General features: G+C 36.6%; 3 protein-coding genes across 5 annotated transcripts in view; 2 read left to right on the top strand and 1 right to left on the bottom strand.

Moving 5' to 3' along the window:
* The window catches only part of LOC128025236 (actin filament-associated protein 1-like), a 319,996-nt gene that overhangs the window by 71,901 nt on the left and 232,978 nt on the right, over positions 1–15,117 (top strand). The gene's annotated exons all lie outside the window — the stretch shown is intronic.
* The window catches only part of LOC128025244 (ras-related protein Rab-18-B), a 285,505-nt gene that overhangs the window by 24,410 nt on the left and 245,978 nt on the right, over positions 1–15,117 (top strand). The window lies entirely within an intron of this gene.
* LOC128025241 (homeobox protein Mohawk-like) overlaps positions 1–15,117 on the bottom strand; it is a 28,548-nt gene that overhangs the window by 2,436 nt on the left and 10,995 nt on the right. Inside the window, exon 6 of the mRNA XM_052611390.1 lies at positions 108–141. Coding sequence (XP_052467350.1) covers positions 108–141 — 34 coding nt within the window. The remainder of the gene's footprint in view (positions 1–107; positions 142–15,117) is intronic.

Consider the following 15,117-nt stretch of genomic DNA (forward strand, 5'->3'; position numbering starts at 1 on the left):
AGATGCTCACTAGCTGTGTTCGATGTCATTCTTATGCCATACACACCTATCTAAAATAACATGAATAGCAATTTTTTTTTGTGCATACCAGTTCCAGTCATACGCACCTGTCTGATTTATTTGATCCATGCTCCACCGTCTCTGTAAATAAAAGCACAGGACAAACCCAGTGTCAATAACTAAACACTGTATCTTAATGCTGGCAGATGTGACAGGCAGGAAAAGTCAGAGTTAGATTGTAAGTAAACATTCGGAGGACTTGTTTATGTGTAGGTCTGTGCTACTTGTGTGAATGGAGAGAGATGCTTCAGTAACCGAGACTTGTTTCCATTTACGCCGTGATTGGTGGAATGTTCCTTATCCAGATGCTTGGCACTATGATAATGTGTTATTTGTTAAATGCAGAGGTCAGCAACACACTTGAGGCTAATTACTTAATGATAATCACCGGTTCCTCTACCACACACGCACACACTCATTTTTTTACACAAGGGTTTAAAGTACTGACAAATTAACCTTTTTTTCTATATATAACCAAAAACACATCTTAGTGATTTACTTTGAAATTATATGTTTTTAAAAACATATGTTTCCATAGACCCTCGATTGGCTCACCTTTGTGTTGATGTCTCTACAACAGAATAACAATAAAAAAAGAGATAATTGCGACTTTCATTTCACAATTCTGACTTCATTTCTTGCGATTCCACTTTATATCTTCCATTTTCTTTCTTTCTTAGAATTCCAGGATTATAACACACAATTCTGACTATTTCTTGCAATCTCAGGTTAATATCTCACAATTTGGAGTTAATATTAGAATTACGAGTTTATTTCTTTTAAGGGGCACCTAATATGTGACAAAAGGATCTGTCTGTATCACAAATGCATATTTAGTTCTTGAAATGTTGTGGCACATTCCATTTTATTTTCATTTTAAAGCACAAAAAATAACTTATTACATTCACAAAAGGAATATTTCATTTCAATTTCATCAACCAGACCCAACTCTTTCATCTACTTAACAAGGCACATCCCCAGGCCGCAGTGATTTCAGCATTCAGAGTCTCGTTTTTCCTCTTAATGTGCATGCATAACCCTGCAATCTTGTAAAATGATATTACGCCAGGCTGATCTCTTACTAAACATGACAGTTGTGGTTTAACAGGCCTCACACTTTCATCCAGGATGACATTTACAGGCACTGAATCATTCTCTAAATCCAGATCCAGGCTAGCGTTTGTTCGGTGAGTTAAACCCCACGCCTTTATTCCGGATGTCTCGGTTCTCTCCCCTGAGGCAGTGCTTCGCATGCGTTCACCTCATCCCATCCCAAACCTTGTGCTCACACACACCCCTTGGATCCGGAACGGACATTGGATCTCTGCCCGAACACCTGCCAGGGCCAAACAGCACCTAATCATCCCCGACGGCTCTGGTGTTAAACTTGTTTTTTCTTAAAAAAACCTTCACATGTGCGCTGAATGGCAACTGTGTTGAGGAAAGGCCAGCAGCGGCCATTACTGCCCGAGTCTGCTGTGAGGCTGTTTGGGAAATATCCTGTTGTGCTCAGCAATAGTTTTACACGGCTGAGAATGAGTGTGTTAGTCAGAATAAACTCACACATGTGTTTGGGGTTCAGTTAACCAAACCGGAGTGTGTGACTGTGAAACATGTGAAGATTAGAGTTAGATTAGAGACGATTAGAGATTCTCCGCTGGGAAAACGCACCTTAATTCATCCAGTCCGAGTTTGATTTCGAAAGACCCATTAATGTTTCTGTCACAATATGGAATATCTTTTCTTTTCTTTGACTGTATATTTGTGTCGGGTTCGCTGTGCTGCTGATGTATCACTTTTCTCTTCGTATTCACAGGATTTGGTTGTTGTGGTTGTATGTTCTCTATTGTAAATAAGCTCTTGCTCCCAGAGGGCTTTTTGATTTGCACTTGATACAAACAACACATCTAGATCTATTTTTGTCAAACGCAGGTATTCAGTCCTTTTGCTGCACATGCCATAAAACATTGGAATTATTCAACTGTTTTTCTCCCCAGTATTCAGCTATTCCAAGTTTGATCTTTTCTCAGTCTCGTAACTGTCTTGGAAAAGTTCATTTATCAACGGTATGATGATAAATACAATCAAAATAGACGGCACTAAAACCGCTACTGTGAAAATCCAGTTTTGGATTCCTAAAAATGCCAGTTCTAGGACTGTAAATGAATTTGATTTGGACACCATTCAGATGTGTGATAGCGCTGCTGCTTTTGTCTGACATTATTACTGCAGTGACAGTAGCTCAGTTTAATCTCTTGCAAGTTGAACGACTGGTTTCTACTGACAACCACTAGCATAACAAATAAAGGTAACAACATTCTCCCGCTCCTCACTACATAAACTACATACACTACATCTCGAAAGCAGCAGAGCTTTTATTATGCCACAGTCGACCGCTTCCAAATCCTTCCGATAGTGCGCATGTGGGAAAAAAAGAAGCTCTGTTTTATCATAGTATATATGTTTAAAGTTCTGTTATAATGCTATTCTGCGCGGTCATCACCGATCTATTAAAACACACAACATATTAAAGCATCTTTCTTGTTTCTATATGTTTTCTGCCAAACAAAACTTGAGGGGTTATGATGTTATTGGCAGGCGACACAATAACACTATGGACACGGTCTGTGTCACTAGTTAAAATAGCTTATTTCTCTGGATTTAAATAGTCTTCGAAACACTTGGGATAATGTAAGTACACAAGGCTGCAAAATAAATAACACCTTTCTAGTGTTTTGGGGATATTTTAATTAAACAATCTTACATACTGTGTCTTTAAGCGACCCTCGTTTGGGAGCAGACTGTGACTCTGCTCTCTCCCCCAGGGAAACTCTTGCTGAAAACTGGATGCAGACCCACTACAATTTCCAAATGCTGCTGCCTAAAACATCTAAAACTAAGATTTTTTAAAACAATGGTTGTGCCAACAAAATTAGAAATCCTCTATAAATCAAAATGTTACTATTTTTTCTGGTGCTTTTATCGGTTTTTGCAGCGTTCTTTGCAACTGAATGGGTCTGTTTTGAAATGGCTCTGTTAGCTGTGAGTTGGGGGACTTGTGTGATACTCCATAAAAATGCTGTTAAAGAGAAAATGGGAAGAGAAAGAAGTGCTAAAAACATCTATTTCTCTGCCAGGTACTGGGAAATGTCAGACCAGCAAACATCTGCAACAGATGCATGGTTACTGTACCCTACATACTGCTGCACAAATCAACAACTGCTTTCAATTACTCAGACAAATAACAGAATGTTAACGGATAAGACCATTTTAATTTATTTGGTCTTAGCAAACTTGAATTGCCTTGTACGCTGTGGCTGCTATGACAATGTAAGATATGCTAGTGCTGCATGAATAGGTATAGCAGGTCTAGACAGGTGGAGCTGGGGGAGGTGGAGAGTTTCTCAGTCTTGCAGTGAAGACTGAAGCTCACTGGCTTGTTTGCTTCAGCAAAAACCAGTCAGCTTGTGCTTTGTAGTAAGTTATGTGATTGCTAGCAGAGTAAATGTCCAGTAAAGAACTTTTCAGCCTGCATCTATCCACCTCTGCTAGAATTATATATATTTTTTACTCACTTCACATCATTTACACCTGTATGACTTTCTTTCTTATTAATAATGCAGATATTTTGAGGAATGTTTCTATTGTTTTTATTCAAATAATGAAAGCCAGTTTTCATCCAAAACAACATTGGACAATGATTTAAGAGAGTAATCTCTACCAGATTACTGGTACTGAAAGTTCAGGGTGAGAGGACTGGCCTGATAACACTTTAACAGATTGGCTGCAAGGTCTAGTATCATTTCTGCTTTAAAGACGAGCAGGGGTTTGAGATTATTGCTTGGAGTTTTGTGTATTAGTGGATTTTAATCATCCGGTGTTTTATGTGTGTGGATGTGTCTGTTTAAAGGAATGATTTACCAAAGAATTCTCATCATTTACTTACCCTCATGTCATTTAAAACATACTGTATATGACTTTGTTTCCTCCGTGGAACACAAAAGTAGACATTCTTGAAAGTTTTTTTTTTTTTCTTTGCTTGTTTGTTTAAGAGAGAAAACATTCTCATTGACTAACACAGAGAACAAGTTGATCTTTCCATTTCTGGATTGCAGAAGTTTGCTAGAAGAACGAAACTTGAATTCAAGGGTTGCTAATGACTCGTACATGTGAATATAGAGTAAAAACTTTAAATGTTGGACTGAATGGATGATTAAGTAAAATATTGCAGACAGGTCTGTTTCCGTGCAAACTCTCAATGAGCATTCACAGCTGAGACAGAATGGCATCATGGTTGGCATGTCAGAGCAGACTGAGGCTGGAAATATACCTCTATCCATCCGTTCATTCGTTCTTTTGATCATGCATCTATCAGCTGCATGAAGAGAAGTGACAAATGGATTCTGGGCAAGATGTCATGCCTTTTTGGCTACAGAGCCATACAGACGAGAATGGAAAAAATGTCAATGTCAATCTGTGGTAGCTGCGAGTGGCACGTATCGCTTCTAGTTGTCAAGAAACATCCCAGCATGTAGAACAAAGAGAAGTGGTTATAGTTCAACAAGATAACCTGCTAAAATTAGTGAACATAACAGACGATGAATTTGGCACATTTAGAATGCATTAACCGAAGAAATTAGAGAAGTCTGCACTATTTTCTCAAACCATAATCTCTGCCTGCTTTTACTGGGTTATAAAATATCAGTCACACTTTCACAGCTTTCAAATAAAGGGTAGGAAAATTGGTTCTGTCCAAAGCAGACAGACATCATCAGTTCTTGGTGTCTGATTTTTATTCTGGGCGTCCAATGTGTGCTTGAGAAAAATGAACGTTGTTCTTTAATAATGTCACTGAAGGCCTGTGAATGAAGTTAAAATGAAGCTGGCACATGTGTCGTCTCTGCTCTGCCAGCTCTACCCTCACTAGCAGCCTCCTCCTCCCCAGTTCAACATCCACTCTATCTCTCGTCTCGCTCTCTTTCTGTCTCTTCTGGTCACTCTCTAGATAAACCGTCTGAGTTTGTCTTTTGGTTTGCTTCCATTTTTCTGACTGTTTCCTGTGATCATTTCTGTTCTGTTAATCTCTTCAACTCGTCTCTGACGTTCACCGTTTTTCTTAAACCTAATGCCATGGTGCTTGTTTTCCCATTGCCTTCCCAGTTCATACTTTTGGTTGAGGTTTCATTCACTGTAATGGCCATCTTTAAACAGCAGCCCTATTACTGACTCCGTTCTTCCTTTCTCTCCATTCCATTTACGTTTATCAGCAATCGCTGCACTATAAATATCCATGATATCCTCTGTTTCGGGGTCAGGGTGGTTGGAAGAGGCATGAGGCCCAACAGAGGAATGAAGAATGGTAGTGATTCTTCGCACATGACATTTTCTCGTATTATTTTAAAACTCTCTGTGGTGAAAAACACATCAGTCTGGACACTGTTGGACTTCCTTTCCTCGGCCTTTGAATCACAGCACATTAATCTGTGATGGATCAAACTGCGTCGAGGGTGCTGACATATTCTGGGCTGTGGATTTGACTGGCGAGCTGAAGGAAACAACCAAACAGTGGCAATACTGTATTGGGGTAAACAGGCTAAGCAAGAGAGAGACCAACTGAAAATCCCATTACAGCCTCATGGACACATGGCAACTCATTAACAGTAAGATTCATCTTAGACAGATTTTATTTAATATTTGTAGGATTTCTGTGTACCTGTACAGCAGATGATAAAAAATGAAAATCCGATCATGGCCAAAATAAAGCAGCCACCACCAATGACACTTACGGCCTCAACATCTTCCCCTTATTTTGTATTTACCGGTCAGAGTCAGAGGAGGACAGTTACAAAGCACAATACTTGATTACTGTACTTAAGTACACTTAATGAGTATCTGTTCTTTAATTTTTCCAGATACGTATGACTTTAACTACATTTGAAAGATAAATATCGTGCTTTTCACTCCACTACATTTCTGTGAAGGTTGTGATATTTATTTACAACATTTAAATAATAATAGGTTATTACTGTGGACACAATATTGTCTGATTTTGCAATGTTGTGTAAACTAAAATATTACCTATACCTATAAAGTCAAAGAAGAGCTGTTGTTCATCTCTTAACAAAACACAATAGGTGTTTGACATGAAGCATCATTGCACAGACCGTATCACATCAAAGTACTGCGATAGTGATTCAAGAGCATTACTGAAATTTTAGTTTTGATATCAAATAAATCTATATAAAACATTTTTTTTTGTTAAAACCGTGTTTCTGTTGTAAAGTTATACAGCTACAGTTGTGTACAGTTTTTTTTTCTCATGAGACTATATGGGGCGACACAAATGTCCCAGATGTTTTAAATGGGGTGTAAATTTGCTCCTGTAGTAAAAAATGTTTTTGTTTTAATTGTGTTATGTAACAAACATTATATTTAATAATATGCTGTAGTGATGGATTATAGGTTGAGTTTTTTCACAGACACTGATTGTTTTCATTTTCTGTGTCTTAAACATAACATTACTGCATGTGTTTTAGTAGTTTTTTTTATTATTAAAAGCTTTTAAAATACAGAATATAAAGACAATCACCTCACTTCTCTGACAGTAGACAGTACAGAGCTGTATTTAATCTATCATAGGAACATGACAGTTATTAAATGCAGTGTTTATGGTGTAATGATATGATATATGTATTGTTTTACAGCTATTTTCATAGTAAATAGATTTCACAATTAACAGGTGTAATTGTTCACATAGATGATTGGTTCATTTTAGTATTTAACATAAATGGATGAAATGCTGTGTGATTTTGAATAGTTAGCAGTAATTATGGGGTGCAAATATTAAAACTCTTAAAGAGATATGAAAATTTTATTCTCCAAACCTACATGACTTTCCTTATTTGGTTGCACTTTGTTTTACAGTATGTGTGCTTATGTGTACTTACAATGTATGTGTGTATGTACACAATGGTGGTATAAGGTAACTACATGGGTTAAGGTTAAGTTTTTTGACTGGTCTGTTCATGATCAAGGAAATTCTCTGGGGGAAAAAAACGTAGTGTTAACATATATATTTTCTCTAGTCTTGACCATTTTAGACTTAGAGGTCATCCATTGGCTTCCTGTTCTGGACACGGACGAGTGGATTTGCTATTCGCTAATGGCTGGACAAATGATTCTGATCTCTCACCCTCTCAGTACCTATGAAAGTCCCACAAACAGACTTCAAACACACTAGCTAGAGGACATAGCACGCCACTGAGGTATTACAAGACAGTATCTACACTCTGACGTATCTCAGGAAAAGAGAATGAAGGACAAAGAGAAGGAGAGAAGCTCATGCTGAAAGCATTTGCCTAAAGTGCTATCAGACGTAGATAAGTCTCCAACTAGAACTCATCACAAACCTTTTTCAGCTCCAATAAAATTCAATTTCGCTTCAGCTTTAGTGTCATTCCAAAATGGAAAAAAACAATTAAAAGCAAAAAACGTTGGAATCATTGCAAATGGTTTTGCAGAATGGAAAAGCTTGTTTTGATCTCATATTACAAGTTTGTATGTTTCTTTGCAAGTTAATTCTGCCCAGAGATGAAAACAGAATTGCTTTCGACCACAACCTCGGAAAAAAACAATGATTGAATATAATATAACAATGTTTGAAAGTGTTTTCTGAACTAAATAATGATTGCAGACTTGATTCAAAATTACACAGTAAAATGATGTTCCTCAAGGTTCGCTCACACGCACATTCTTTCTTTTTACCATAAACTCTTTGATTTTTATTTTCATTTGTTAAACTATTCTTGTGAAAATGCCTCTTTCTATTTCCCCCCTTGCCACAAAAACTTTACTTTCCAAGTTAGACAAATATGCATAGGCCCTGCTGTGCTATTTCTGATGCTCCAACTGTCAGAGTCTCTCAGTTTAAAGCCATTAGGTTCTCCACACTCGTCTAATAGCCTCCCATTCATTCACTGTTTCTTTCCTCCTGTCTGCTATCTATTCTCACATGTAAGCAGCCAAAGCAGTGTGTGTCTGTTTACACCTCTCCTCCACACAAGTCATCACAATCCACACACACTCACTTTTCAAGTGTGCCTCGGACTATTTGCAATTCATCACGATATATTGCTCTAGAGCTTCAGGACAGTTTATACACAGAACTGTGCCGAGAGACTTAGAACTCAGTTTTTGGAACGAGTTTTGAAAAGAATCTTTTTCAATTTACAAATGGCTCCAAAAACAAAATTATAAAAGATGGATGAAAACTTATCAAACCGTGTCTGGGTACATAGAGAAAGCAAGACATTTATTCATGCTACTAAGAAAATGCTTACTTGCTCTCCAATATCCTATCATAAACCTAGTGAGAATACTAAGAATTTCTAATAAAAATAATAATTAAAAATTAAAACACTTTTATAATGATTATTTATTATAATTATGTATTACACTGTAAAAATGTTATAATAAATGTATAAAAGCCATGAAAATACTATTGTTAATTGTTACCAAAAATTAGTATTATGAGTACAATGCCTTGGTATAATGAGTACAGTCACATGTAGATGCTTGTCTATGTCTCTGTATTTGTTTATATCTCTCATTATAAAAAGAGAAGTTCATATTTTCTCATCTTTGTTTTTATGTAGGTTTAATTGTGCATTATTCACTAAGTTAAGTTAATTAAGTCTCTTTCATGATACTTCAGCTTTCATCTTCCAAATTTCAGCTCATCTCTCATCTCCCCTTTCTTCCTTTCCTACTCCCTTCCTCCCTTCTCTCTTTTCTCCACCTTTCACTTCTCTCAACATCCTCTCCTCTCTCCCTCCGGTGATGGATGATGAGACTCCATACTTACAACTGTAACCTAGAGTCTGAGGTAAATCTTAGCCTCAGCCTCCTCTTTCTTAAGGATTGTTCAGACGTCCCTCCCTGTTTTGTGAGGGATGGAGTGGAGAATGGAGAAAACTTCTTCAAGAAAAGGAAATATGCATAATAGTGCATATGGTTATCTGACATGAAATACTTTTGGGAAGTTGACTAGTCCTGTGATGTAACATATTATAGTCTATGTAAAACTGTTTAAATAACATTTTGCTAATTATATTATATTATATTATATTATATTATATGATATTATATTATATTATATTATATTATATTATATTATATTATATTATATTATATTATATTATATTATATAGGACCTAAAATATATACATTATAAATTAATTTATATTTCAACAAATGGTTTTAGTGCTGATAAAAAGGCCTTGTGCATTTTGTACCTCAACTACACATTCACAAGTGTGTATGAGAATTTTTACTACACTCTAAAATAAAATAAAATAAAAGATACAAAAGCTGTCACTGGGCCAATATCCTTTCAAAAGCTAAAACGTTGCACATAAAGAGTGCATATTAGAGTTTTTCTAAATTGCTAAAACACATTTCTTAAAACCATTAACCATTTGCACAAAACCTTAAACACAAATCCAAATACTCAAAATAAATTCAAGAAACCTCTGACTCTTCCATCAAAATCAAGCAGTCACTGCAAAACCCTTTCACTTGCACTCAAACTGTGCTCTCAGCTCACACACAAGTGAGTCAATAAAATAAACACTACAGAGCATTCATTAGACACTACAGAGAAAGAAAGAGAACACAGCATCCAGAACATTACAAAAAAGTATATCGTATTGAGAAAACAATGTTGCAACTCTGTAAAAAAAGTATATTTGAAATTAATTACAGTAGGCCTTTACAATATATTCACCTTAGCTGCATGTAGTGGAAACATAGTGCTGAATATTGAATCCAACTGCAAAATAGCCTGTTGCAGTACACTCAAATGCTTTAAGCTGTACAATTGTAAAACCAGGGTCAATGAGAGATTCATTCTGTCTCAGCATCATGTCTTTGTGCTTGAGTCCGGCCTGAGGACTTCATCCACATCACAAGTAATGACTTTTTTTTCTAGACAAAGAGAAAAAACCCTCTGGTCTGACAGATCCAGCCTTGATAACTCTCTCTAAACTTTGCTCTTTCTCTCCTCATCCTCTTCCTCCTCATCCTCCTCTTCTTCTCAGACTGTTTCCATCTATTGTTCGTATCATCGTTCAGTCACCTGTGTCACTTAAGCACTCTGAACCAATGGCTCATATTTTGTACATTTTGTTTGATCACATCATTAGAAACAAGTGTGAACAATTGTGAATCGTTGTGTGTAAACGATGACAACTGTGCTTTAGTTGTGTTTAACTTTTGTGGCCTGTGTTTAACATTTTGCAGCGCAAATGCATCACGGTCTAATAAGTGTTTAAGTGAATGAGAATGTGTTTAGAGTTTTGCAAAAAGAGTGCATGAGATTTGCATATAGAGCCTAACTGCCTGAACAAGTTTAAGGTTTTGCAGAAAGAGTGCTTTATTCAACAAATAGGTTAAGCTAGTGAGAATATGGTAAAGAGATTGGGGTTTAGTTTTTTAGCAATTAAGAAAAACTGTAGTGTCACATTAGTAGCTTTTTTTTAAAGGGTACCTTTAAAGTAACAACTTTTTTCTGAACATGCACTAAAACAACATAAAATCTAATGGTGAAGCTTAATATTACAGTTTTGAAGATCGAAATTAAATCGAGATGTTTTCATAAACATTTTCTGCCATTTGAGATGTGCATAGTAGAGCTGGATCAGTCATTGTCCTGTGGCTCTGTGGTCAGTAAGCAGCCAGATACCATAAATCAGGCAGTTCAGCATGTACTCTTTAAATGCCATATCCCTGCCAGGCTGTTTTTCTTAATTACGCATCCTTCCCCTGCACTGTATGTCACTGTCAAACAATGCTAAAATATGTTAGCCAAAGCCTGTTCTGCTTCGAGAGTCTAAAGCCATTAAAAAGCTTGAAAGTCTCTCTTTCTCTCACTGTTTTTATGTACTGTATGTGGTTGGATGTGTAGTCCGACTGTGCACAAACAGCAATAAAAGTGTGCTGTGTATTTCCAGCTGTACACACAGTGGGCTGTCAGTCATCTGATGAACAGCAGGCCCTGCACATTAATAATGCCTGAATTTACGTGCTCCCACTCTGTTGCATGTTTAGGCTTGAATGAATTGCCCACCTGCCTTTGATTGTGGTGAGGCCGGCCTGAAATCTGCTCTAATGTTTCTGAGTTGAGGAGACTGTACTTTTCTTGGACAACGACTTTTAAAGCATTTTCTTTTGGTGGCTTCAGTCCAATAAGTTTGCAGGACTCTTATGAGGGACTGGCACCTATGAGCCCCGGTGGCCTTGTCAAGCCTTTCTGTTTTCATTTAATATATTTAATGTCCACTGACCTTGAAAAACAAGGTATTTTCATGTTGTAAAACACAGGTGACATTCTTGGTTCTGTGAAGAAATATGTCCCACAGTGCTCAGCTAACATACTAAATCATAGCAAAAAGATAGATTGGAAAAAGAAAACCTTACCAAAAATGTCGCATATAACGAAATCTTCTTTATATTCTATACTGTATTTCTGGGCAATGAAGAAGAATTCTTAACAACGGAGAACTGAAATGTAAAACTTTTTAAAAATGTAAAGTTTTCACTGTCAATTTTGATGCATTCATTTGAATAAAAGTGTTAATTTCTTTCAAAATGAATTAAATAAAGATGAAAAAAATTCTTGCTAACTCGAAACGTTTTGAACGGGTGTAATTGGCACCAGTATTGAGATATATATCACTTTTATCTCATTCACTGAAGCATAATATCATAATATATTCATAAACTCCTCAAATGACACATAATAACTGGATCACAAGGATCCTGCTGAAAGCAATATGAGGACAAATAACATGTCAATCTAGAATAAATGGTGCAGCAGCCAGTTTATGTCCAATGTGATGCCCTTTTACTTTTAACCAGGCCCTGATCCAACCTGTGAAAATACTTCTAAAGCGTTAGACAAAGTTTTGAGAAAAATTTTCCTGCATGCTCTCACTTTACTGCAAGCTACCAACCACTCCGACAATGTGACATAGTGATCTATATCATACAGGACAGCCCTAAACCCTGTATCACGCATGCAGGGAACACACTGAGTGAGATTCCTGCCATTAAATATCCCATTAAAGTGCAATTTGACATACAATCCCTGGCATGTACCCTGGAATTCTCTCACTTAATGTTTTCAGTGAAACTCCTATCAGGGTTCCCACTGCGTTTTATTTCGTATTTTTCTTACACAATAGCCTCTTTAGTTTTCCATCGGAGGCTTTGATGGCCTGACGGCTCCTTTGCCACGTCTGATCTGTGAAACTTCAAGTGAGGATTGATATTAAGGAGGAGAGAGCTCCTTTAGATCCAATTTGTTCCGTTAAGCTACATTAAACCAGTGTATTCTGAGATGCCACTTTGGTTTAAAGATGTCTGAGCTAAAACATTAGCGTCTTTGGCTAACACAGTGCAGAGACAGACAGACAGCTGCTTTAAAAAAGAAAACAGAGTCCACAGATCTAAAATTTCAACCTCACACAGTATTAGTCTGAAACTTGAGGAATATTTGTATGAAAACTTTCTGGAATGTAGAAAGAAAATGGAAGGAAAGAGAATAGCAGCCCTGTTGATAAAAACAGCATATGCTTGTTAGGTAATTTTTAAAGCATGGCAGCTGTTTTGAGCTGCTCCTTAGTTGTTTTATAAGCTGGTTTAAGCTGGTCCTGAGCTGGTTATAAGCTGGTCCTGAGCTGGTTGCTAAGGATCAGTTTAGGACCAGCACATGACCAGCTTAAACCAGCTTATAAAACAACTAAGGAGCAGCTCAAATCACCCGCCATGCTTTAAAAATTACCTAACAAGCATATGCTAGAGAAAGTGAAATCTTTCGCTACAAACCCATTTTAACCAGCAACAGGACTGAATGACACATTCAATATCAGTTTAATTCAGAGTTCACTGTATTTTGTTCGGATTGATCCCTTATTTGTTGTTGCGCAAATGTTGCTGTGTGTGATCATGTGTTAAACTTTTCATCTGGCAAATTCTTATCTGCAAACTGACAAAAAGAAACTTCATCTACCTGATAAAGCCACGTGAATCCTTAGCCAAGAAATGGTATTTACCATGAAAGACGAGGAAAACCGCATAGCTCATAAATATTCTAGTGTTTTGGAAGAACTGATTCAAGCTGAAATAAGCAACAAAATACACCAAAACTCTTTCCCTCTGTCTATCTCAGCAGGTGTCTACATAAGCAGCCTTGCGTCATATAGAGCACAGGGAGTTTAAACACCGGTCCAGAAAATAGTTAGAAGCAGCATTTGGGTTTGAAGAGAATTCCAGCGTTCTGTTCCTCAGCCCAGAGGTAATGCAAACCATGTTTGTCAGTAAGAAATGGCAAAATGAAATGAGAAACAAAGTGAAACAGAGACTGCATGGTGAGATCCCCAAGGCTTGAAATAAGCGAAGAAGTAAAGAGCAAGCAGTGTTATCACTTTTGAATTCTGTCAGGACAAAGACATATCGATCTGACCTGAAGAAACTCTTTCTTGAAGAAGCGCTCGAAGGCCTTGGTCGCAGACACAGTATCTCACATGAATTCCTCCGAATGATCAATAGAGGCTGACACTCTTCCAGATGATGATGAACTGGGCTTAAATAATTGCTAGAACTCTCCTGAAACATATTTGTCATTTTGGAATGTCTAAAAGATTTGCGATAACATCACAAACACCTGGAGGACTTAAACAGCACATGGAAGCAAACGGAGCTCACTGTGAGGACTGCAAACGCTCACTACTGAGAGACCCTGAACCAACACTGACCTTAAACAGAGTTAGAGAGGTCTAAACTTTGGAAGAGCTTGCCTTTTTTTTTTTTTGGTGTAGATGAAAAATCCTGGGTTAGGTGAAAGCTCTAGGAAGTGGATAAAGTCATTTTCAAGCAGCTGCAGTGAAGAAATTGGGAGAAAATGGCCGAAAATGGTTCTTATTAAACTAAAGCGGTTTATTTTCCAAATAATACAAGTACACTACAGTTCAAAAGTTTGGGGTCAGTAAGATTGTGTCATGTTTTTAAATCCTCATCAAAGCTGCATTTATTTGATCAAAATTAAATTCTGTAAAATGTGAATGTGAATTTTCAGCAGCCATTACTTCAGTGTTCAGTGTCATATTATCCTTCAGAAATCATTCTAATATACTGATTTGGTGCTCTAGAAAATCTTTCCATTATCAATTTTGAAAACAGTTGTGCTGCTTAATATTTTAATGAAAAGTTCAAAAGCATATACTATATATATATATATATATATATATATATATATATATATATATATATATATATATATATATATATATATATATATGTGCTTTCATATGTTGTTTTAAGAACTTCTTAAAAGCTGAAAGACCTAAAGAGACATTTGGACTTTCTGTAGTGACTACGTTACCATGAGGTAAAACGTTAGATACACAATAGAAAAGACTTAAAGAGAAAATTCTTTAGGTCAGAGTTTGGATCACTTCAAGTTATACATGCACGCATGCACACACACACACACACACACAAAAACACACGTTTCCACAATTGCAATAACACACAAACATCTCTTTCCCTGATGAACTCTCTTTTGATTAAAAACTTCTTGTTTCTTAGTTGTGGATGTTGGACATGAACTCAAAAGTGTCGAGAGAAAAAGTTGCAATATCGAAAAACATAACAAGATGAGACAATGAAGATTGAAAAGATAAAATAATTGCCTGATTGACTAAAGAAATACTTCCTCAACCAGGATAAATTATGTTTACAGTACAGAATGTGCTGTTTCATTGCAACTTCAAATCTGAACTTCCATGACCTTAAACGTTTCATCAAATGTACAAAGCTTAATATAAAAAGCACACATTCTTTGAACTGCAATATTTTTAACTTACTAGTATTTTCATACTATTAAAAAGGTTTACAAATGTCTTGTCAAAATAAAATGATTTATACAACTATGAGTATGTGTAGAATAGAGAATTGAGAAAACATATGACCCCTCTGTGACTCTCCTTGTTGTAGAAC

Source organism: Carassius gibelio, chromosome A12 (genome assembly GCF_023724105.1).
Source record: "Carassius gibelio isolate Cgi1373 ecotype wild population from Czech Republic chromosome A12, carGib1.2-hapl.c, whole genome shotgun sequence".
NCBI lineage: Eukaryota > Metazoa > Chordata > Actinopteri > Cypriniformes > Cyprinidae > Carassius > Carassius gibelio.